The sequence below is a fragment of the Ambystoma mexicanum genome, chromosome 5q, assembly GCF_040938575.1.
Source record: "Ambystoma mexicanum isolate Mex_15411 chromosome 5q, UKY_AmexF1_1, whole genome shotgun sequence".
Classification (NCBI taxonomy): Eukaryota; Metazoa; Chordata; class Amphibia; order Caudata; family Ambystomatidae; genus Ambystoma; species Ambystoma mexicanum.
In genome coordinates, this window is record NC_090933.1 from 1,056,836,645 (window position 1) to 1,056,862,986 (window position 26,342).

The following is a 26,342-nucleotide window of genomic DNA, read 5'->3' on the forward strand; positions in this document are numbered from 1 at the left end:
CCTGGTGGACAGAGGTTCAGAAGGCCAGCCTAGTTTCTTGGAACAGGGTAACCTTCTGGACAAGCCAGACCAATCAAGGTAGTATTGGCGGTGGTCAAGACTAGGTCTCAGGAGGGGTGAGGGTGACTGAAAGCCCACAATGAGCACACGCAGTAAAGGACACTACAAATCACTCCAAGTCAGATGTGTATATCAAAAATACATAATATTTATTCAAGGCCTTTGAAATCAATATCAACAGTAATACTTCAAACCAACAACACTACTATGAAACATATATACAGTTACCAAGTGGCCTGGCCTAAAGGAATAGTGCACAGAATGGATCCACAACCTAAGAGGAAATGGAATAAACGGTGCATATAGACTTTAGGCAGTTCTTCATCAATCAATTCCTAACTAAGAGGCAGTCCAGTCCTTATGACTCTCCTTGAAACTTAAGATAGCATCCGGTGCAAACCCCTATCACGGATATTATAGATCCACTTACACTCCTCGAGAGTTGTACGATATATTATTTACCTTTTTTTGCCACGTATTAGAATATATTAAGGTCTAGAAATGTAGAGTACCTGTACAAACTTTAAACGGATTAATGTATCTATACAATAAGAGACACTATATGTGTGACTCCACAATGAATGAGTTACCAACCTACTCGAGCTATGTCTAACACCCTTTCTTTTACATTTTCTTTGCCTTTTCTATGTATATACCATGCTCAACAATAGTTCCACAGAGGCTTCTGAAGAAGAGGATTGTCCTCGAAACGTGTCAAGCCATCCAAAGTGGAATCTCTGTCAACTATGATAGTGTAGACAATGTACTGCTATACTTGATTGCTTCTGCTTCAATTACCATTTATAATGAAATGGGAGATTCATCTCCTTCATTTTTTAATACCATTACCAGTACTCTCGGTTGGCCTCAATAAGGAACACTATAATCTAACGTGTTACTTCACAAAATTCTTTAATAGAATGCTGAAACTTTTTCCTTAAATAATTACGCCTTTGCTGCGTAGTCCCAGAGTGTGCAGGGGACGGGAGGACTCCAATCTTGGGTCCTCTTCCTTGTCTACTATAGGGTTTTTGTGCCAAAACCCTCCTTTCCTCCCCTGCACCACGTGAGAAATAAAGAATATTAACACCCCATTGGTGTTACCCTTGAGAATATTCCCTCAAAACATATTGAACTCTGGTGTGCACCTACTTCTCTGTCTCCTACTAAGAGTGGAGCCTGGCACTCAAAAGTACTTTTGGATGCAGGTGCACGCGATGGTGCAGTAGGGCCAAAACGGGGTCTCTTGCAGGGGCTGTAGAGACTCAGGAAGGTATGCGATGCGATGAAGAATAGGTTCCCACTTTCAAGGAGTGTCTCCCCAAGAGGGCAGAACAGGTTCCAGGAGTTGTGAATAGGACGGTAGCACAGGCTGCCCATGGAAAGGTGACTGGCCCTCAGGGGTCACTCATGCGTAAAAATGGATGGATGCGCTAGGGGCCACCGGTAAGGGTTGCAAATACTCGCGGACCCCAGACGCACTCCGGATCAAACTTCAGCAGTCAAGTCTACTTCGTTTGCATGTTCAAATGCATGTTTCAAATGCAGCAATTGTGCAGCTCTGCTCTGGATGAAGGGATCGGGCTAATTCCACTGCAGCAGGATTCAGGACACAGAGGGGCACAGCAGCAAGGCACCTGCAAAGTTCGTCACCACCGCTGGGCGACACAGAGACTGCGTGCACTCGGGTTCGGGAGCTCTCTCTTTATTCCAGACCTGGGAATGCCAACTGTACATAATTCGGTGTGAGAGTGCCGTGAACACAGAGCGTACGATCTACCACGTTTCAAGTGTCAACCTCGAAACGGCAGCAGTTTATGAGCAAAGGTCCTGCGCAAGCTGGTCAGTTCACTGGTTGGCCCAGGAACACTTCCGAAGAGGCTTGCTTACAGGTTAAGATGAAGTTGCTGTGAATAGTTGTTCCCACTATTCAAATGGGTCAAAGTGCCTTTGCAGACCTTTTAAGTTCGATCAGATGCAGAGGGGTCCGGCGGGACAACAGCAGGCTCAGCGTGTAAACCTTCCAGCGGGTCACCAGCGGTTCCTAGACTCAGCTTCCTCGTTTCAGGATGCTTGGATCCTATCCTAGGTTCAGCGAGAACTCAAGAGATCGACCTGGTATCAGTGTTAGGAGCCTTCTCTTATCTCTTGCGCACCAAAACGAAGAGGACGCAATGGGAGATCTGTTCACATACAGGCACACCAGATTCGTACCAATCACGGACCACAGTGGTCCCAGCACACAGACTCTCTGGCACCCAGGATGTGTATTGGAACTAGACAGTCCAGCCCACATCCTGGAGGCGCACACACACAAGGCATGCAGAAGCCTGCGAAAGCTTGGCATTTCGAGGGAAAATGCATGACCAAATAAGGACTGATCCGGGACTGCTCGATCTGGGGAAGGCAAAGGGAAAAGATGGCCAAAGGACAGGACAAAGAACCTCGTGACATGGCCATTTTGGCGCCAGACCACCTTCCTGTGCCAACCACAGTAAACGCTGTTTGTATGGCAAGAATGTTAAAAATATGCAAAAAGATAAGCTGCCACCAGCCCTATCCAAGGCACATGGTATGTTATGGTATGGTATTGTTTATTTATAAAGCGCCTATGCATAGTCTGTGTTTGAAAGCACTCAAGGAGGGTAGGAACACAGGGGGAAAAAACAGTCGCTTGGAGCCCTTGAAATTCTGAGACGATAACAGTCTGCACAGGCAGATTTATTTGAAAAAGATACATTTAACAGTTGGTAGAGACTGGGATAAGTGCGGAGAGAAGCTCTCTTGGATTTATTCAGAAGTGCAGTGAGGAGGATGGGGTGCAGGGCTCTGAGTCAAGTGCAAAGAGGACTGGCAGGGTTTGCGCACCTGTGAGACTGAGGTGCACCATGCGGCCAGTCAGCAAAGCTGTATGAAAGAGGAGGGAGAGATGGAGACAGCAGAGAGCTAGGTTAGCAGGGTTGGCGGAGAGAGAAGGAGGAGGAGAAGAAGAGGAAGGTCTTGAGAAGTTTGATCAGGCTCAAGACAGAGCATGGCAGGGAGGCTATTCCAGAGGGAGGTGCCTCCAAATCTCTGCTTGGATAACCGGCACACTCGCAGAAGGTTGGAGGTAGATGAGTGGAGGGCTGGAGAGGGACAGTATTGTGGACAATGCAGAGGGTCTTCAATTTGATCCTTGCAGCCACAGGGAGCCAGTGAAGGGATTTCAGCACCGGAGAGATGCAGTCCCTGGGCTTGAGTTCAAGGATAGCTCTCGCGGTTCTGTTCTGGATGAGTTATAGAGGGCGCAGGGCAGACGCAGGGAGGTTGAGGAAGAGGTTGTTGCAGTAGTCCAGCCTGGATAACCCAGACCCCAATACCCCTACATATTAAGTAAAGGGCTTGCAAAAAGAAATCTAATGTTATCATAACTCCATTTGCTTTCCACAGTCATAGTACTGTACAAAGCAAAAGGAGCTTTTTAACAGAGTTCTATGTGACAAGAATGACATAGAAATCTCTTCTTATAAAACCTTGTGTTTTTTTGACTAGCATTTTGATAAGCCACACGGCTGGGAGGTGAAAATATTAAATACAGATATCGACCCCCAAATGTGTGCACTCTGTTTTAGCTAATAGGAAAGTGGTTTAGAGAGGACAGGGACAGGTTCGCAACATCCCCTTGCAGTCGGCACATCAGCACCCACTAGGGCTAAGCACCCATGGGCACTAGATTGTCAACACATAGGGCGAAAAAGCTTTTTTACTAGGGACCTAGTGTTAGGAATAACTTTGTAAATAAAATAGCCTTCTGTCACATATGTGTTGAAATACTGAGGTATAGATAGGAGGTGTACACCTATCGACTCCATTTCTGTAGTTACTTTACCTTCTGGCGGTTAACACCGCGAGTCAGTGCACCAATAGGGCAATTTAAAAGGAGTAATGAGTAACATTGAGAGACGTGGACTAGACATTTGAGTACTTTTTAACAAATCTAAATCTAAGCTCTACACAGAGGCAACATATCTGTCCTTTGCAGAGGAAATAATAGAGGGAATCCTTGCGAATCCCTCAATATTGGGTGCAGAACAGCAAGCTGCGATAGCTACGAAAAGCGATGACTGGAATGAACTAGAAGTGTTACGTAAGAAGTTAATCAGAACCGAACTTCATGGGGCCATTATGACTGAATATCTACGGGCACATATTGCCCCGAATGGATTATCAGGATCGAACCGAGAATCTTCCTCGAAGAATTGAAATTCAGAAAAGATTGGAGTTTTATCTCAAACAAATGCACTAGGGATTGGATTATATTAATAATAAATACGGCCAAAAGTGTATCAGAGAGGTTGATGAACGAAATCATTACCAAACAGGATGCGATAACAACAAAAATGATTGTAGGTGACTACCTTAAGAGCATGGCTACCCTGGATGCAACGATTAAAGAATTCAAAGAACTAAACTTAAACAAAAAGGTAACCAAACTCAAAAAGGACATTGCAGCATTCTCTCACGAAAAAAAGTATCCATATACAACAGATTCGTATTATGAAGAACAACAGAAAAATGCCACTATGCCTTATGCAGGACCCATGAGAGGTAGACCAAATCGACAAAGGAACAGACCAAGACCTGGGAACTGGAATTTCTCGAGTGGGAGCTTGGATGAAGATACGGATAGAGCGAATGGCAACGTCCGATTCGAGGACCAACAACAGAAAAGAGGCGGTAATACTCGGGGTTTTCAGGCCCCAAGAGGCCGTGGAAAGGCCAGAGGATGGTGGCAGAATCAATTACCTATAGTCACCAGGAACAGAGGGAGAGGGTGGTATCAGCAGAACACCAACCCACAATACAACCCCTAGAAACACGAATAACAAATGAGAAACCCGAAAAGGAATCTTTGGTAGTCAACCTCTCTACCTTTAGTCTCTCGAACACACATCTGCAAGTTTTGCAGAAAGGACTTTCGTTTGTACCTACATCCGCTCATGATCCTTTCCAGATGAGAATTGAGATTACCCAGTTAATGAGGAAGATACGTCTCAAACAATTTTTTGCTAAAAACAACCATAATGGACCTACAGACGTAACAGGATTGCATAATAAATCTACATACTACCCGCCATCACATGCAATAACTGTTGAATCTCAAACTTTCGAAAAACTGATCCTTAAGAAGCTTGAAGAAATTGAAGCAGAGAATAACTCGAGCACTTTCCAGAACATGACCAAAATGGAAAATATAGCTCTAAAAGAACTACGGACAAATGACGATGTAGTCATAAAACCCGCAGATAAAGGGGGAGCCATCGTCATCATGAACAAGACTGACTATGACGAAATGGTAAAAACCCTTATAGAAGATCGCATGACATATCAAAAACTTGGGAGTGATCCAACACAACGCCTCAGAAATACGATCAGCCCCATTATTGAAGAAGCAGAGGCAGAAGGATATATAAGTAATAAAGAAGCTGCGTTCTTAAACCCAAAACATCCAAGGCGACCTGCCTTCTACGCACTTCCGAAAATACATAAGGGTGTCCTCCCCATACCTGGACGCCCGATTGTGTCTGGAATTGGCTCTATTTTAGAGCCACCCTCCCAGTTTACCGACTTTTTCCTAAGGGAAGAAGTGTGTAAAATGCGCTCCTACACAAAAGACACTACATCGATCCTGACGTGCTTGGACAACCTAACACTTGAAAGTGAAGACATCTATATTGTGACCATGGACATAGAGTCACTCTATTCCAAGATCCCTCAAAGGGAAACTTTGAAAGTCATCGAAAAAGTTTTACAAACAAAAACTATCGATATGCCCATCCAATTGATAATGCAATTAGCAGAAATAGCTCTGACCAAAAACTATTTTTTAAACGGAGAAAACTATTATGAACAGATAGCAGGAACAGCTATGGGCGCGACTTTTGCACCCACTCTAGCGAACTTATATGTTGCAGACTTCGAAGAAAAACATATATACCCTGCAACCAACCCTTTTGTCAGTAACATAGTGAGTTGGCGACGCTACATTGACGATATTTTTTTACTGTTCAATGGAGACGCCGGAACTCTTACACGATTTATAGAGTGGATTAATGGTCTAAACCCTTTTCTCAAATTTACACATGAGACCAGCAAAACGGAGGCCACGTTCCTTGATTTGAAAATCACAAGGAGAGGCCAGATCTTCGAGACCACTGTGTTCCAAAAACCCACGGATAGGAATTCACTATTGGACTATACCAGCTTTCACCAGAGGTCTTTAAAAGAAAATCTACCCTTTGGCCAGTTTCTCCGGTTCCGGAGGAACTGCACTACACGAACTGAATACGACCTACAAGCGGAAAGACTCTCTACGAATCTTAAGGAGAGAAATTATCCACAAAAAATAATAAAACAAGCCAAAAAGAGGGCGAGAAATATCCCTGGGGAAATAACCCTCAGCCAACATGGCAGAAGGAAGAGAGACGACAACTCTATCACAGCAGTATTTAGTCACTCTCCGGTTATTAACCGCTTAAAGAAAGAGATTCAAAAAGCATGGCACCTACTAAATATTGATGAACATCAACTTACCGAGCCACTTTTTGCGATAAGAAGGAGAAAAAACCTTAGGGATTCACTGGTACATACCTACAAAGAAATAACTACTGTTACTGACTCAACAACATTATGGAATACACCTAAACCTGTGGGGCATACTTCATGTGGAAAAAGTACTGTTTGTAGATTCACCCAACCTACAACTACTGTAGACATAGGTTGGAAATACCCCTGGGAGCAGAGGCAATTTACGAACTGTAACACCAACAATGTGGTATACTTGATAAAATGTCCATGCCAGAAAATCTACATTGGAATGACGACAAGAGCAATCAAGACACGTATCGGAGAACATAGATCCAATATAAGAAACAACAAGAGGACCGCCCCATTGGTTGAACATTACATTGAAATGAACCACACTGAGAATGACCTGAGTTGGACAATACTAGAAAAGGTCAGAATACCTAAAAGAGGTGGAAATTTAGCAGCTCTTCTTTTGAGAAGAGAACAACAATGGATCTATAGGACACGGAGCCATGTCACATGCCTTAATGAAGAAATTTGCTGGCAAGCTTTGGCAGTTCTATGATAGAATCTGAATCAGTATACACATCCGCAATGTGAGGGCAGACAAGCACTTCCACTTCGGATTTGATTATTCATTAAATTCTGCCTTGGAATTTATTGAGCGACTCCGAAGAGCAAAGATTTCGTACCAACTACTATTATGATTGAACCTTTATGGCCTTACATCAAAAATAAAATTTTATGTGTTCATTGATGTAACCATACACACAACGACATTTGATCTATGTCAATGGTCCCGTTAACACGAACAAAATGGGTACACTACAACTCCCAGATGCACCTGGGACCGGACGGCAAGCATTCACGTGACTGCATAGTCTCTCCCGTTATAACAACATCCCGCTATACGAAATAGCCCTGTTAACTCAGACCACATATTTAACGTAATTCCCGATTTTACCTTGGTGACCGGAATATATGTCAAATAATCAACAGTATGAAAATCAGACGCGGCTAATGGGAAGAGAACTACAGTTCCCGACTGTTCCCGACTGCCCCGGAGTTTGATGTGGTACAGCTTGCGAGCGATTGGTTTCGCGCTCACATGATCGCGACGCCGCTACCAATCAACATAGTTGGCTTTCCAAAACATTTAACATTATGAAATTTAGATCTGGCAAAGAAAACTACGGTTCCCGACTGCCGCGGAGTCAGCTGTGGCTCAACTTGCGAGCGATTGGTGTTTGCGCTCACGTGACTGTGGTGCCGCTTTCGAAATGACAGAGCGGTACCTAAGCACGGGAGAGAGACTACATATCCCTAGTCACTTTGAGTTGTTTTTGTAGTTTGCGCTTGACCATGTGACCAACCCGCGACTACAATCAGATAAATAGAAACACAAAATGGCGCACAACACAAACACGGGCGATAGCAGCGGCACGGAAAAGAAAATAAGGTAAGCGGTGGCAATCAATAGCCCCCAAAACACCTTGTTATCCACTCGAGTGGGTCCACCGTAGGAGTAATGTTTAAAAATTAAAAAGGGAAATTAAAAAGGGAAAGGAAAGCAAGATTGATGCTATACCAAAGGACTGTTTAGAATGGAGATGAGTCCAGGTGGACTGTGAGATGTAGTGCACAGTACACTTTTGGATACTTAACGCCCCGTTCTCCATTTTTAGGAAGTAATACTGAGAGACGCAGGCTACCTGACAGGAAGAATCAAGACACCTATAGCTGTGTTCCAACAGAGAACAGGTATAACTACAAATGCCAGATTAATAGGTAAGATGTGCCTCACCCCTGAATGATGACTTAAATATATGTTCAGTAATTTCTAGTAGTACTCGGAGACTGATGACAGTCCACCCATCTCTTTTTGCTGTTTGTCCTGTGGGACTCAGGTATTGACCCAACTAAGCTGGTCCGAGACCTGAAGACATCCTCAACATTCTTCTTAGCATTGAAGAATTTCCAAGAGAATATTTCATTTATTAATATTCGTCCTGAAGAAAGCGGCCACTTGCGAATCCCGCTGAAACCGGTTGACTGTTGTTATAGCAGGATCTGGTGGATATCCCAGACCCCAATACCCCTACATATTAAGAAAAGGGCTTGCAAAAAGAAATCTAATGTTATCATAACTCCATTTGCTTTCCACAGTCATAGTACTGTACAGAGCAAAAGGAGCTTTTTAACAGAGCTCTATGTGACAAGAATGACATAGAAATCTCTTCTTATAAAACCTTGTGTTTTTTTGACTAGCATTTTGATAAGCCACACGGCTGGGAGGCGAAAATATTAAATACAGATATCGACCCCCAAATGTGTGCACTCTGTTTTAGCTAATAGGAAAGTGGTTTAGAGAGGACAGGGACAGGTTCGCAACATCCCCTTGCAGTCGGCACATCAGCACCCACTAGGGCTAAGCACCCATGGGCACTAGATTGTCAACACATAGGGCGAAAAAGCTTTTTTACTAGGGACCTAGTGTTAGGAATAACTTTGTAAATAAAATAGCCTTTTGTCACATATGTGTTGAAATACTAAGGTACAGATAGGAGGCGTACACCTATCGACTCCATTTCTGTAGTTACTGCACCATATAAGTAACCTAAACCAAAGCACAACAACAGGTTCAGACTCTAGACGTTCTTTGTAGGCCAAGGAAATGACGCACATAGTTTATGCAGATTAAGTCATGTTTGTAATATAAATGCACAACAGACTAACGGAGCAAAAAAAAAAAGATTCTGGGGTTGGGAAGAGCCTTCCATTGCAGGTCCGAGCAGCAGGTCGTGTTCACTTTGCATGCCGAACAGCAAGGCCTGGAAAGCGCGAGTATAAATGTGCAGGTTGAACTGTTTTGCATATATGAGACTGAAGGCGTGTTTTATTATGTCACTCCACTCCTGATCATAAAATAGCATAGCTTAGACAACATCATGGCACATATGGCACCCAGGCAATGTAAATGCATCAATGATCTCTTTTGTAAGGATCATGACAATACTACATTTGAAGAAAAAAAAATTAGGTTTACACATGAACACTTGGCCCTTATGGAAAAACTTATCGAAAAAAATCGGTAAAGAGACCCAAAATTCAGGTGCCACACAAACACATAAATAAGCGCGTGCGAGTAAGATCTTATTACGCCGCACTGTAAGAAATATTTTTGCTCGAACTCCCAGACAATTCGAGAACACAAGGAATTAAATATGTGAAACAGATATACAGAAATTGGATCAGAAACCATAAATTTATGATGCTACAAGCGGACAATGAGGAAATGTTGAGCTCCCTAAAAAAATAACTCTGTAAAACATTTTGGCTCATAAATAGAACCTCCAAATCTCCGGTGGCACATAATCTTAATCCAATTATGGAACAAACCTGGATAGAACATTTTGGGAAATTGTATGCAAGTAGTGAGCCTAGCCAACAATATTCTCACAAAAGGGAAACTCGGCAATGGTATGGCAATTTCTCAATTGAAAAAATTAGAGAGAGGATAACTAAGGCAAGCTCTTCCAGCCCAAATGGACTTTCAAATGCCCTCTTCAAGGGTAACAAGGATAAATGGTTGAAAGCCCTTTTTCTCCTTTTTGAAGACATAAGCAGAACAAAGGTCATCCCTAGCCTGTGGAACTTGAGCTACATTATCGCTATTTACAAAAAGGGAGACAGATCCATGCCTGCAAACTATCGGCCTATAGCCCTACTGACTGACTCTCAGATATATGCAAGCCTTCTCCTCCAAAGGATTGAACAATGGGCCATTAGTGAAAAGGTTTATTCATCGTCTCAATTTGGTTTTAGAAAGGGTATTGGCACATTATCAGGAGGAATGCTGATCTCCTTGTTGCAGGAATTGGGCTGGCAAAAGTGGGCGAGGCCGGTATATTTGGCTAGCATGGACTTGTCTCTCGTTTTCAATCGGGTGAATCGAATTACTTTATGGAAGAAGCTGGCCTTAATGGCACTCCCGAAAGATATCCTGGATACTCTGATCCATTTACATGAAGGGTCAATGATCCAAGTCCGCTTGAGCAATGACGGTCGGCTTTCGGAACCAATCAAGACATCTAATGGACTTCGACAGGCGTGTATTTTTCGCCCGACATTATATAATCTATATACTTCCGATATAGGCCTGGTACTCGAGAACGTTGCCTTTATAGAACCGAATTTAGAAGGCAAAAAATTCTGCTGGTGTTCCTACGCTGACGATTTCCTATTATTCGATAGATCACCAGTAGGACTCCAGCGTCTGTTATGGGCATTTGCCAATTATATGGCAAATAATGGCCTAGCGGTAAATCCATCAAAATCACTCATTCTATGCTTTAGCGGAAAAAGATCTTCAATCTCAAAAAGTTGGTTCTTGGACAAATTCAAATTAGCCATCAAAAATTCAATGATTTGGGCTTTTTTGTAAATGCAAAAGCAAATAGTGTTCAAATATTAAATCACAACCTATCAAAGTTAAAGAATGTATCACCCAGATGCGAGTAGTGGACCGCAAATTTGGTTGGAGGATTTTCTTACACTCCTGCCATGAGATTCTATAAACTAAAAGCTAAACCAACAATACTCTATGGGAGTGAAATCCCATTCATCATGGGTAAATTGGATGTGAGCAGGCTAGAGTCAACTTTGCTCAGAAAATCTATCTCCTGTTTACCAAACTGCGTCCCAATAGTAGCTATTCGCTACAAATTTGGACTCCAATCCTTTAAAAGTATTGTGGAGTGGAAATGTCTTCAATTATTTCGGAATCTAATTGTTCAAACAGAAAACAATCTGTATAATGATTTGTCAGTAAGGTTGAAGCAGGGCAGCCCGAAATCAACATTTTTACTTAAATTGATGGAAATTTGCAACACATTGTTGGGTCGGGCAGGTGTATCTGTGATAACACTTATGGTGAATCCAAAAAAAGTAAAACAGCTTTTACAAAATGTTGATTGGGCAATGACAGTCCAAATATTAACCCAATTTAGGCTATATGCTCATATGGTCTCATACTATAAATATATAGGTTCTATGGAACCATACTTGTACCTTTTTCCCAATAGAGGGTGGAGAAATTGTTTAAGATTCACACTCAATGTCATGCTCACTGGAGAAATAATAGCTGTAAGAACAAAACCAGTCAGCACTTCACTAATATGCAGACATTGTAATTAATATGCGTCGAAAGAAACGCTGAGACATTTGTTGCTTGAGTGCCCGGCCTTATTGTCTAGGAGATTGTCTTTTTTCTCTAGATTTGTGTCAGATGTATCTAATGTGGACTTAGAACAAGCCTGGAAATGTATATAATTTGATAAGCAAGTTCTGCTGCAATTGGCAGTAATCAGATTCCTGAAAGATGAATGTGAGTTATCATAAACTGGTTATATAATTGGGCTGCTCTTCCGCAGTGATATTAACTCTCAAATTTTGAGGTAACCAGTAATCTAAGCGGGCTATTTAGTCAAGTCTAAGAGCCATGACATTTTTTAAGAGTTATGAACTTTGCACTGTATGAGTATTTTGTATATTTTTTAAACCTTTGATATTTTGAATTGATGAACTGTGTATATGGAGGATTTTATTCTGTCTGCTATGAAACAGTTTGTATGATATAGCAGCCAAATATTATTTTATTAGAATGATTTCAAATAATGTAATTTGAAATTTTGCTTTGACGGTGATATTATTTTGGTATACACGCATTTCGCCGACCTATTTTTGGTCGTGGTACTTTTCATCGCTGGATTTTACATCGCCAGAAACCCTGTTTTTTATTTTGGGGAGTGTTTTGTTGGGGTATTATTATAATAGTAAGGGGGGGTGGTCTGGGGGGTGGAACCCCCCAGAATAAAAAAAAAAAAACAAAAACAGGGTTTCTGCCGATGTAAAATCCGGCGATGAAAAGTACCACGACCAAAAATAGGTCGGCGAAATCACGTAGAACCATTATTTTATGTTCAGTTTGTGTGTATTCAGTCTGTCTCACTGTTTAATATTGTTTCTTTAATTTTATTTGGATTGGAATGTGAAACTACTTAGATTCACCCATGTTTTTTTTGTATCTTGAAACTTTGTCTCTTTACGTTTTGGGTATTTAACCTTTTTTTTGTTTTTTTGTTTGGTTTCCTTATTCTATTTAATCTGGTATACGCAATTGCTTACTTATCTGCATGTTCTTTTTCATTCTGTATTTTGTGATTTCGTGTTTAAATTTTGGTTGTTCAAATTTGTAAAGGTTTTTTTAAAGCCATATACAAATAAATTAAATAAAACTATGCCATACCGACCAACTCCTTGACATGTGACAGGGCCTACATTATAAAATGCTATACAGCTACTTTGTCTCATTTCCTTCAGAAGAGCTTCTGATGTTAGACCTTTAGACAAAAATAACAAATCAATGTCTTTATTCTGTGTATTTTTTAATGTCACTAGATGAAGTAAATGTGGTTCTGCTACCGTTTATTCTCTTCCTTTTCCTGAACAAAGAAGCTTTGCGTTTTTAGCAATATGAAATGGCAACAGCAGATCTCACTGTTGCTGACTAATCACAGCTATGTATTTCTTTTTTTTTTTTTAAACACGTTTTGCCCCTGCATCCTCTCCTACACTGGCTAGATGGGTCAGATGGCCATGTCCCTAACTGAAATTGATAGGTCTATGGATTTTAAGTTCTTGTCTGAAAGGGGTTAGCTCCAGGAGTGAGGCGCAGATCGATCCGGGGATTCCACTTTCAAAGCGTTCTACTTTAAACTGGTTCTGCATACTTCACAAGGAGTTGTAAAAGCACTTTCAATACGCAAATTCGAAGTGTCTGTAGCTTGACCTAAAGTACCTATTTTGTTAGGTTTCAATAATTCTACAAGAGAGCCCTTCTCACATCCGCTGGGTAAGTATTAGTTTAAGACATTGATGTCTGGGTTCACAGCGATAAGCAGACTTGGTTGGTCTTAAGCAAACAATATTTATTCTGTAGCTGACATGTGTTCCGACCCTTCTGGGTCCTTATCAAGGCAGTCTTAAATTGCAGAGTATCGTATTCGATGAGCTGAGTTGGGGAAAGAGCTGTGTCGTCTCCAGAGACAGACCTGACTCGGCTGCTCTAGACTTAAGGCCATCTTTTCATCAATGGAATATATATTGTAACGGGGAATCACCTTGCAATCCCTATAATCGGTTGTCCTCACATAAGGACCCTGCAATAGCTACCACCAACATCCTGACACTAGAGTCTCCGGGTTTTTGTGGGCGAGACCAAAAAAAATGCAGAGTGGAGCAAAATAAACATACAATACAGTTTTCAATCCGGTGTTGACACGGTATTACCGTGTATATTTTGCTTAAGCTTTTATTATTTTTGGCCAGTTTGCCTTATGTTTTAGTCGTCCTAAATTGAAGGGCGGCTAAAACATAAGGCAAACTGGCCAAAAATAATGAAAGCTTAAGCAAAATAACGCAGTAATACTGCTTTCAATCCGGTGTCATCAATGACACCGGATTGAAAGCAGTATTCTGCGTTTCTTATTTTTTCAGCTCCAATTGTTTTTGCCCAGTTTGCCAAGGCTCAAGTCGAAGTACACAATTGAGCCCACCCACTTTTTTCCAGAAGGTGGACTCCGTCACCCCCAGCTAAAGTGAGAAACATTGAAGGTCCCCTTTGAATTCATGCCAACCTCAGGGACTGAACCACAGCCATCAGGTTTGCATGATGGACACCTCACCACTATGCTGATGAAAAACAACAAAGGTGAAATGTCCAATTTCGGTACTTTCACGTTTTCAATGTTGTGTGTGTATTGATTTTATGGAAGGCGAAGGCAATTTTTTTAATGCAATTTGGGTGGTTATGAATAGCCAATTTAATAAAACGTTTTGCATTCCACTGTGAAGTGCAAACTGCACTTTGACATGTGGGCGGGGCGTGTGCAAAGGGGCAGAGTCTTATGTGGCTGTGGGCGGGCATACATCTCAGGGTTTTTGATTTTCAAATGTAGGCAGGTATGCTAGTAAACAACTTATAAGGGCATTCGCAGTCAGTTATTGCACGTTGGTGTTGTATCCGCCCTGCGTCCCGCAACGCGGTGACGCAGGGCGTCTAAATAAAAGCCCCGCCCCCGCGGATCGGAGGCAGTTCCAGGCCGAGATACTAACGAGGTGTGGCGTGTCTTATTTCGCTCCTGCTGTAGCTGCGCCACTGCGGCCAACTTCCGAGGCCTCCGATGTTCTGTCTCCCAGGTGCCGCAGTGCGGAGCCAGAACGTAACACTGGCGACGAGGGAAACGGGACCCAGCACACACGTGCGACACCCTGTCAGCTGTTCACAATAGCAGCGACACGCTAAATTCTTGGACACCCGGTGGGGGTGGGGAGGATCACAAAACCCCCGCCCAAAAAAAAAAAAGAATTTCTTTCTCCTCACTATCATCTCATTCTCTACATGAGCCCCAGTTGATGGAGGAGATACAGTCTCTACACATGGCCACAAGGAACTGCAGTATCCACCCACTGACATCCAGTTGTCAGATGCACCACGGCACAACGCAGGAAGACGCCACACATGCGGCATGCACGTGTGATCACGGCAACCAGTTGTGGTAAGCACCTGGATCGAGGCAGCAGACCCGTCCACCACAGCTCGAGAATTCAGCCACAGAGGGGACCACAGACGCCTGAAGCTACACACCAAGGTGAGGCAAACAAACCCCATCAGGGGACAGTGAGGCCCTGTTATGGCGACCGGCGCGTCCACCCCCAGGCCCGGCACGCCTTTGAGACTTGCGGTGATGACATGGATAGATTAGCCGCAAGCTCACCCACAAGCGGGCTCCTCTGTAATGATACAGCCATTTGACCCATTCACGGATCCATCATCAGTTGGCCCCCGGTGGCAGCTATGGATTCAAAAATTTGAAATGGCAATGGAATGTAAGGACATAACCACCGACAGAAAAATGAGTCACACCTGTTGCTAAATGTGGGGGATAAAGTGCTACGTATTTTTAACTCGCCAACCATTGATGATGGCCAGGACATCTACCAGCAAGCGAAGGATGCTCCGACGGCTCATTTTCTCCCACAACTCAACCCTGATTACGAAACCTTTATATTCTGCACCACAATTCAAGCAGAAGAGGAGACCTTAGATGCCTACCACACCCGACTCAGGAAGCTGGCAATATCGTGCGAGTTCACGAACGTTGAGAAAGAAATCCGAAGACAGCTCATCAACGGCATCCAATCTGAGAAACTGAGAAGAATGATACTGAGTGAAAGAGGCATCTCCCTAACACGCATTCTGGAATTGGTTCGTCAAAGAGAACTGGCACACGCTAGGGCCGCTCACATGGGCACTACTCTTCAAAAACTACAGCCTGCCCTCACAACAGCCATGGTAGCCCAAGTCACCAATCGCCAGTTGACAAGGGATGAGACTGGCGGAAATTACACACATGCCAGATGGCAGCCACGAATCCCCGGACCTACCGAGTGCGGATGGTGTGGTGGACCGCGACATGGACGGCGGAACGGCCCGGCGCAAGGGACAACATGCGGTGCATGTGGCAGGAAGGACCACTATGCTAAGGTGTGCCGGTCATCGAGCACCCCACAACCACCACCACAAGTGGGACCAAGAAAAAGAAGCAAGCAAGTGCCCGGCGAGTGGAAACGACAAACTCCTCGACTGAGGAGGAAGGAGATGACACGACCGAGACCCAACAGGAGCCTAGCAGGGAACAGTGGAAGAAAGGGAGAAAGGTCTACCTGGTATCAGCCCTGAATCATGGACATGCCACGCCAAAAAAAGGGCCCAGGAGGCGCAAGTGCCAGGTCACACCCCAAAATCAACAGGTATGGATGACCATAGACACGGGAGCATCCGTAAATGATATGCCCATAGGCACATTTCAAACACTGCAGCCACAACTGGACCTGAAGGACACAGACACTTTGCTGTTTGCATATGGGTGCAGGAAACCCCTACCGGTGGTTGGCAGATTCTGCACTACCCTCAGCCATGGTGAAAACATTCTACCGTCAAAAATCTACGTGGTAAATGCGGGCATCGAATGCCTTCTAAGTGGTAATGCGGCCGAAGACCTGGGGCTAGTAAAGTCAATTTGTCAAGTAAAGGAGGCACAAGAAGTCGAGAAGATCCTGGCACAGTATCCCAACCTGCAAAAAGGAATAGGGTGCTTAAAAGGAAAGGCAATCAAACTCCACATTGACGAGTCGGTCCAGCGAAAGGCCGTAAGACACAGGAGAACCCCATTCCACATGCGCGAACAAGTGGAAAAAGAACTCAAAGCGCTGGAAGAAGCCGGCATAATAGAAGAAGTAACAGGGCCTACACCATGGGTCTCCCCGATGGTAGTCACAAAAAAAAACAAACAGCCTGGAAAAGTCCGGATTTGTATCGACATGCGTCTCCCGAACGCTGCCATCAAGCGGGAGCGCCACATCACGCCTACCCTGGACGAAATTGTGGCTGATCTCACAGGATCAAAAGTTTTCTCCAAAGTTGATTTGAAAGCAGGATACCACCAGCTAAAACTGCATAGGGAATCTTGTTACATAAGCACTTTTTCGACACACATGGGTTTGCGAAGATATAAGCGTTTGAGTTTTGGGATCTCCTCAGCTGCCGAAGTTTTTCAACAGACAATTCAAGAGGTCATCCGGGGCATCCCAGGTGTCCTAAATGTGAATGACGACATCCTGATCCATGCTCAGGACAGTGGAGAACACTTGAGGAGGCTACAGACTAGAAGGAGCTGGGCAGACTAGAAGGAGCTGGACTAACTATTCACAAAGAAAAATGTGAATTCTTCAAAACGGAAATATAATTTTTTCGCTACAAGTTCAGCAGCACTGGCATATCACCGGATCCCCAGAAAGTTGCAGACATCCAGGCTGCAAGTCCGCCCATGACAACCACCGAAGTGCGCAGTTTCCTGGGGATGGCCACATACTGTGGGAGATTCATTCGGAATTTGGTCACACTCTCGGAGCCCCTTCGAGAACTTACCAAACTCACACAAAGTGGGAATGGGGTCAAGCGTGTCAGGAAGCTTTTGAAAACATCAAAGAGTTGCTATCGGCGGACACGAAAATGGCGTACTATGACACCGTGCTCCCAACTGAACTATATGTGGATGCCAGCCCAGTAGGCCTAGGGGCCATCCTCATGCAGGTGACCAAAGAGGGTGAGAAGAGGCCAATTGCATACGTGTCAAGAGCTCTCACAATGACGGAGCAACAATGCTCCCACATTGAGAAGGAGACAATTACCGTACTTTGGGGGTGTCGTCATTTCCACCTCTATCTGTATGGCAGAAGATTTACAACATTTACGGACCATAAACCCCTGCTGCCAATTTTCATGGGCACATCCTCCCACCCGCCGGCCAGAATAGCCAAATGGCTGCTACATCTCCAACAATACAATTTCGAGTTGGCCTATCAGCCGGGAAGCGGGAACCCGGCAGACTTCCTCTCAAGACACCCTAGAGCGGCGACTCCACAAGAAGTTCAAGTAGCCGAAGAGACTGAGGAACATATCTGCCAGGTGGTGCGTGCCATGAGACCAAAAGCCGTCAGCATCGATGACATTGCAGAGGAAAGACACAAAGACCAGTGTTGTGACCTAGTAAAAGACACCATTATCTCAGGCGATTGGAAGTCCTTCATGAAGAACATCCACAACAGGACCGCAGAAGCAAAGGCATTTCTCACTGGGATGTTCACCATACGGCAGGACCTATCTATAACGGAACAAAGGTTACTACTCAGGGGAAATCGCATCATCATCCCGCCAAGCCTTCAGGACAGAATAGTGGCGCTAGCCCACGAAGGCCACAAAGGGATGGCCCGGACGAAAGCTTGAATCCGGCACGGAGTGTGGTTTCCACAGATAGATGAGAAGGTCCAAAGACTAATCAACACCTGTCTACCATGCCAGATAACCGGAGCTCCACCTGACCCTGAACCCATCCAGTCAGCAGAACGTGGACTTGGCAGATGGGACGCAATCAGCATCGATTTTTGCAAACTGCAAGAAGGCCTGCACCTCCTGGTGGCCATTGACGACCACTCCAGATACCCGGAAGTCGAAATCGTTGAATCTACGGCAGCGGAAGTGGTCATCCCTGCCATGGAGAAGATGTTTGCAATGCATGGACTGCCCACAAGAATAAAGAGTGATAATGGCCCACCATTCCAAGGGGAGGAGTTCAAACAATATCTGCAAGAACTAAACATACGTTACCATCACATCATGCCAAGGTGGCCCCAGGCTAATGGGGATGTGGAACGATTCATGAGGACACTCAACAAAGTGCTAAGGTTATCGAGATAAAATGCCAGTCCGTTGAAAGTCGACCTCTATCGTTTTCTGCAAAACTATAGGGTTACCCCTCACAGCACGACTAGCGTCCCGCCAGCCGACCTGATCTTTGGCACAGTCATAAAGTCTTCCATTCCACATCACCCCAGCAGAAGCCCGGACAGGATTGACAATGAGCGCACCGAAAGAAGGAGAACGGGAGGCAATGCACACATGAGCGCCAAGAGGAGGTCGAAACCATCCGACCACCAGGTGGGAGACCAGGTGGTCATGCTGCGAAACCCAACAAAGTCCAAACTGGTCTCCCGCTGAGTCTCTCCCATGGACGGTCAGTGAGAAACAGGGGACCGTGATAACTGTACAAAGAGGACACCGACAGCTGACACGAAATGCGTTGTGGTTCAAGGCTGTGCCACGCAACCTATGGACTGATGGTGAATGTCTCCAAGAAGATGAAGACCCACAGCCAAACGAAGGAGAACCCGATCACCCTCAGGAAGAAGATGAAGTGAGTGACAGAACGTGGGAGCAGTGGAGCGAACCTGACATGGGTGAGCTGGACATGGAAGGTGAGACACCCAATGAGACAGTGGGGCCCAGCTCTAGGGGTGGGAGATATGGTTTGAGAACCGCCACCAAGCCGCCGGCTCGGCTCAAAGACTATGTGTGGTAGCCAAACCCATGAGAACTATGAGACGGGAGGCCCCTTATTTGTAGTTGAAGTATTTGCAGAGATGTATGACATGTTTTGTTTGACGATGCGTTAAGTTAAAAAAAAGGAGGAATGTTGTATCCGCCCAGAGTCCCGCAATGCGGTGACGCAGGGCGTCTAAATAAAAGCCCCGCCCCCACAGATGGGAGGCAGTTCCGGGTCGAGATACTAATGAGGTGTGGCGTGTCTTATTTCGCTGCTGCCGAAGCTGCGCCACTGCAGCCTACTTCCGGGGCCTCCGACGTTCTGTCTCCCAGGCGCCGCAGCGCGGAGCCGGAACTTAACAGCGGGTCCTGGTTTTTTCTGCCTTATATCTATTGACGATGTTCTATCGGAGAAAAGAATACAACTATGTCACCAGTCATTATTATAATTTCGATCATCTTCCTACATAACTAGCTAAGAAAATGGGTAACAAAGTAGACGTTTAGGAGAGCTGAAAGTTTCAGACACGTGGTAAATAAAACAAAACACGTTTTCCAAAGGATCGCATGCGTGCTGGAGCCTCTACTGTCTGACGGTGGGTCGATAGTTTCCCAAGGAAAAAAAAACAGGCTCCAGTAGATTTAGGGATGAAAGAACGGTAGAACCTCACCTGTGCAACTCTATGGGCATTCGCCATCCTTCGTCCTCTCTACTCTAGTTCAGGCTCAATGTGAGTGTTGCGCTACAAGAAAAGCGCCCCGGTCAGAAACCGCTTTCGACACTGCATCAAAATTATCATACACCGAACGGAACTGGGATTTGTCCAATTACGGCACTTGTTCCTCGACGGAACAGTGTACTGTGTGCAAAACAGAACGAACACAGAGTCAAATCTGTAACGCTAACTCTGCGTCTGCTCATACACTATACGAGGGTGACACGGGTGTCCATCTTTGAAAGGTAATACTCCAGAACATTTCATACAGTTTCCAAGGGTTTATAGAAATTCTTAGTTTGCGTGTGTACTATTCTCGAAAGTCAATTACCTTACTATATAAATGTTTTTAAAGGAATTTGTATATTTAGCAATACAATGAAAATGCAGCCTTTTTTCTGTCTGTTTTTGTTTACTTAATCTTCCGAATCGTGTGTGTTTGCATAACTCAATCTTTCCATTTTAAGATGGCGGCTGGCCGGACACATTTCCTAGTGGTTGCATACTAACACAATTCTGGTTTGTGTTGTCGCTGCCCTCGCAGTCCGGAAGTGCGTCGGGTTCGCTCCAGCGGGTTTTTCGGATGCTACACCGCTCGCTGTCTCTGTTCGGTTTGAGCAGGAACTTCGTTTTCGTGGAGGGTGTTTCGTTTTGATATTCGGCAGTTAAAACAAGAGTGCCATGGACAGATACTTGTTGTTCCTGAGCTGGGAGAGCAGTGCGGATACTGGAGGGCAGTCTGCAGCAGGTGTGTACCGGAGCTACGTTGTACACACCTATGTGTAGAGTGTATTGCATGTTGCATCCATGTAAGAGATGGAGAAACAGTCTCATTTATAAAAGGTTTTGACCAGAAACGGTACTTGCTCGTTTAAGAAGCACTATTGTTTTATTTTATTTTTTTAATTTTTGAATTTTTTTAACCAGTTTTGCTTCTTTATACTGTTCATTTGTTACTGAGAGGGGCGTAGCAAGGGTCAAAATATTGTTGGGGGAGGGGTAGGAGGCTGAGTTTTTCCAAACTGTAGATCAGCAAGTACTACACTTAGAACTGTGAGTGTTAGCATGTTAAATGTCATATAACCAATATAAGCTCAAACTCGCTGGATACTTATATCACTCAAAAAACTCGTACAACAAGCTGTACACACTTCACCACACCTCACCAACACATGTCGCACCCACACATAAGCCGCACCAACAGCACACGCAGACTGACAACGATCCAATACTCGCACCAAAGCTCAGCGCCCGGTGTATACTGAGTTGAAGCTGCCAACAGTACACCACTCCTCTCACTATCCTACTCCCTCTTCACCTTAGTAACCCATCCCACCTTCTCATTTACAGATCCGCCAGAGTGCCTGGGGACCAATTCCGTGGGTGACGGTGCGCTATATAAGTACCCTTAACATAACATTACATCTATGTAGTGCATGCAGGGAGTAGTGCGTAAGGGCCTTTCAACCTTTTCAAATGAGGGGTTCTAGCCTCAGGCCCCCCACTTGCAACTTCCCCCATGTTGCCAGTCAGCAGTCTTGTAACATGGCAATATATTTATTTCTCTATTTTCTTTCTGGGGCTTAAAATGTGAGCTTTGCATCGCTCGCATTGCAACCTGTGTTTCGTGGAGCCCTTCCGGCCATCACACCCCACCGGATATACAGAAGTGTTATCACCTAATTGTTTTCTAACTCTGGTTCCTTCACATCAGCCACTTGCTGACAAAGAAGAGTTTATAGCTCTTCAGTTGGCATTTAGATCCCTGCTGGCTGAGCATCTCGTGTTAATCGGTGACTATTAACTTTACCTTTGTCGCCATTGTAATCTACGTACCTCTGTGGTGCCTCAAACTGTTTTCTCTCTAAGTAGGGGCCATCATATTGAATTGGGCCACCACAAATCTTCAGCTGGGCACAAGTGTATTCAGGCAAGAAGGGGAGTGTGGCGAGTTGGTAACCATCACTTTATTATGTCATTTTAATAGAAACTATAGCTTTATATTACTGTGACTTGTGTGACTTTGGATATTTTGTTGTATTGCCCTGCAGTTGCAGACTGCATCTCACTCAGTCTAAGTAGCATCCCTTCATGTCTCCTAAGCAAACTTCTCATTCACACTCTCAAATCACTGCCCTAGCCGGGATGCAAAATGTGTACTCGCTGCTAGCCATTGGCTAGTGATATTTGACTCTTGGTGAGTAGGACATGGTGTGCTTTGTGTATGTATAGAATTGTGGTGATGAGTAACTTTTTTTATGACTGGCTAGTTGCTTGAAACTTTAATTTCTGCCCGCTGACTCTAGCCATCCTACAATCACAATACTAACATTGTAGTATCGTTTTTTCACTTATTCAATGAGTAGAGAAACATTGCTTAAATTGATGTAGCTATGACTGACACCTTGCCTGTGAAATGCACTATATAAATGGTCAGTATTCCATATATTGCAACACAGTCATATAGGATTGGGACTCCGTAGTGCATACATAAAAGAATCACTTCAAGGAAATTATTTTGCCAGATAAGGAAACTAAAGCACACAGATATAACATGATTTGTCCAGGATCACATAATTGGTTAAGTGGAAAAGCTGAGATTTCTGGCCGGCTTTCCTCTTTTTATAATTTTGCAATTCTGGAAGTAGATTATGGGATCATTACGGGTATGGTGTTGTAGTAAAAGGTGGCGGTAACGGAATTACCACCACTTTTACCACACTGCTGAACTAAGTGTTTGGAGATGAAGTAGAGAAAATACATCCAGCTTTTGATGGGAGGTCTTTTTTCCACTTATCTCCAAATATTGGAGGAATTACGGTGGAATTTCCACCTATGTAATTATTCAGTGCCCATTGGAGTGTTGTAGAACTCTATCAATGGGGACTAACTTCACGTTATCACCACTTCTAATCGGGTAAACGTCCAGCTAGTTCGAGTGACAGAAAATGAGGATGGCAGTATTTCTATGGGAATATTGTGATACTTGGAATTAACCCTTCTATCTCCCCCCCATCCACTCTTTAGATTTACACCAATGTGCAATGCTTTGTTCTGCTACATTAGTACTGTGTGGTCAATAAAGCTGTTTTATGAGCGCAGCATGGCCATCAAAAGTGGTAGGCGCTAATAGACCACTTACATTACAATGCACTAAATAGCACGGAATAGAAAACCAATAATGACATAGTATGATCCCCCCGAAAGTGCAAAGAGCACAACAACTAAGAATATCTGCAAAATTATCACAAGGCAATCCAGCAAAGATGCTGAATTACAAATAAATCGATCACTCTACAAACCACAATTCAAGGAAGGGAAACACGTTTGTATTAAAATTAGTTTCCTACACTGATTTGCCGTGAATACCAATTTGAGAAGTTGTCAAACTTTGAAAATCCAATACCTCTACATAGTATATTAGTAAGTAGTAAATGATTAGTGTAGCACGTACAGATGCACACAACAGCATATACTTTAACATACAAGACTAAGCTCAGTTGGTTGAGGGCCTGGTGCAGAGGGGCGCGTGCGTGCGTGCGTGTGTGTGTGTATGTGTGTATGTGTGTGAGAGGAGAGGGAGAGTTCTCTAAGTCAAAGATAAACACCTTGGTATGAAGGACATAGTGTTTATTGCTTCTGAGTTCGATAAAACAATTTCCTAGCATCTGTTAGTGACATGCAGAGAGAATACATTCTGGGGGCCTGTTTATGCCAAGCACACATTCTGCCATTGTACTCCTGTGAAAGGCTTACTTGCCACAAACTGCCATCTACTAGATCCATCCCCCCTTCATGGGGAAACCAAGGACAGATTCTGTTCCACCCACCCCCCAAAATCTACTGAGCAATACTGCCAGGGTCCTATTTTAGCGTGACACTTTAAGGGTGTAATTATTATGAGTGGTATAACTTGGATTATGTATCCACATAATAGTCTAAATGAAAAGTAACTCTTGAGTAAGAACATTTTGAAGGCCAGAAATGTTGACAGACTAATGGCAACTTTTGTCATCTAATTACATTCCTTCATTGACATTAATCAGGGTAAACATTTCAAATTGCAAACTACTAGCCAGCCATACCAAGTCACTCATCACCTCAGTTATACACATAGCTTACAATGTCGTACTCGCCAAGAATCCATTAGCGGTAGGCAATAGCAAGTGGACTTTTTGAGCCCTGCGCTAGTGTCTGAAAACATGCAGAACCAGAGGTACTGTGTCCAATGGAAGATGCGCGATTTTCTGCTGGTTTTAGCGCATGCCATGTTGCTCTCTTGCTTAGTATTGAAGCTTCATTTTCAACATAAACATTGATCTACAAGTAGTAGATGTACAGGGTGAAGCGGGCCTGAGGTCCATAACTGGTGGAGTATCTTCATGCTTACCATTGGGACAGTCTAATATATACAATGCCTCTCAGCTCATTTGTGTTATGCAGGCATCTCGCGTTTACTGCAATCCCCATACTCTAACCTAGACGTCAATTGTCTCTTAGCCATCAAAAATAATCGGCTGCCATAAAAAATAATGTATTTCACTTGCCTTGGAGTTTCAATGGATTAAGAGCTATGAGTTCTACGGAGTGGGGGCTGCATTGCAGAAATGCTTTAAGTGTTGTTAAATGCCCTCATGACCTTCCCGACACCTCCATTCTGAATTGGCTATTCAGACAAGAGCAGTTTCTCAGACTTGCTTTCCCACCTCTACTTACTCTATGGTAGTTTCTCGAAGCAGCAATATAGTTGTTTGCAGTATTTGTATGGCAAGGTGCCAAGCACCATTATATTGATGGTGTATGAAGCAGTTTTATTTATTTTGAACTGTAAGGCGCTACACGCAACTTTCACTTGCAACGCATAGAGATTTTATGCAGATATCTCAACTACCCTTCGTGTTGGGTGTGTGTGATATATCCTCAACTATGTGTTTATTTGCATTATGGTACTCTTAGTTTTGATTTTCAATTAAAAATGAAGAGATGCAATTGGGAGAATGCAAGAAAATGCGGCAGGGCTGGAGGTCCTATTCACATTTAACGCGGGGGGAATTTGAGATGACACTATAGTCTGCTTTGGGTTGGTTGTATTATCTATTAAGGTTGCTTGCTTTTTTATTATTTGGAACAAACACCCACAATGTTTTGCCTCATGTGGATATAAAGCACAGCATTGGAAAACGTCGTTTCGTTTTTGCCTGTCCAACAAGTAGGCAACTTTGTACATTTTCAAAGTTATTCGAGTGACTGCTTCCTTCTGCTGTGGGTCCATCACAGTTAAGTTAGCACTTTCCCTAAAGAAATGGAATTCCTCATATGGAAGGGTCACCAAAGAGCGAGCTGTCCCCGTGACCCCTCCACCATTTATTGGTCTCTGCTGTGGAGTCTGTATCTGACAATGAAGCAGTAAATGTCAGCTCACAGGAATGTAGACGGGCAGGAAGCCTATTCATGGACGCTGTGACATGAACTCGCACCTTCTAAATCGTACAACTGGGTCGACGTTTGGGGGGCGGGGAAGGAGGTACCCTGACCCATCCTACAGCTACACCCCTAGTGACTGCTTTTCTAATTTCTGTGATGGACCGAAAAGCCTGGTTTGGGATTGAAACCTAGTTTTCGGTTTTGCACGTCTACAGATATTTTGCACAGATAATGAAGATAGGTTGGCTAACGTTACACAATGGTTTCACAGGGCACTCGTCTAGATGCAGCGATGGATCAGAAGCAGTCTGTGGTGCACGCAGACCATAACAGCATCCATACTTCTCAATTGCCACTTCTATGGTAACACGAGTGGCATAGGCCTTTTAAAAGATGCATAGCACAACAAATAAAATTGTAGCCTTTTTAAAAATGCATGGGACTGACGTATTCGATTTCTCTAGATGTCCAGTCATTTGCTAAGCTCCGAGTGGCGGCAAAAGACCTGCAGAACCCTTAATTTGCATATGCATTGACATCATCAGAAGTGCCATCACAAAAGATGAGGTACA

At 43.9% G+C, this 26,342-nt stretch overlaps 2 protein-coding genes across 3 annotated transcripts in view; one reads left to right on the top strand and one right to left on the bottom strand.

Moving 5' to 3' along the window:
- Positions 1–20,534, bottom strand: part of MRPL13 (mitochondrial ribosomal protein L13) — a 298,977-nt gene extending 278,443 nt beyond the window's left edge. The window contains exon 1 of the mRNA XM_069621562.1: positions 20,302–20,534. Coding sequence (XP_069477663.1) covers positions 20,302–20,328 — 27 coding nt within the window. The 5' untranslated portion in view covers positions 20,329–20,534. The remainder of the gene's footprint in view (positions 1–20,301) is intronic.
- A 350-nt stretch (positions 20,535–20,884) lies between these two features.
- MTBP (MDM2 binding protein) overlaps positions 20,885–26,342 on the top strand; it is a 701,292-nt gene continuing 695,834 nt past the window's right edge. For both annotated transcript variants that reach the window (XM_069621563.1, XM_069621564.1), the window contains exon 1: positions 20,885–21,094. In XM_069621563.1, coding sequence (XP_069477664.1) covers positions 21,028–21,094 — 67 coding nt within the window. In that variant the 5' untranslated portion in view covers positions 20,885–21,027. The remainder of the gene's footprint in view (positions 21,095–26,342) is intronic.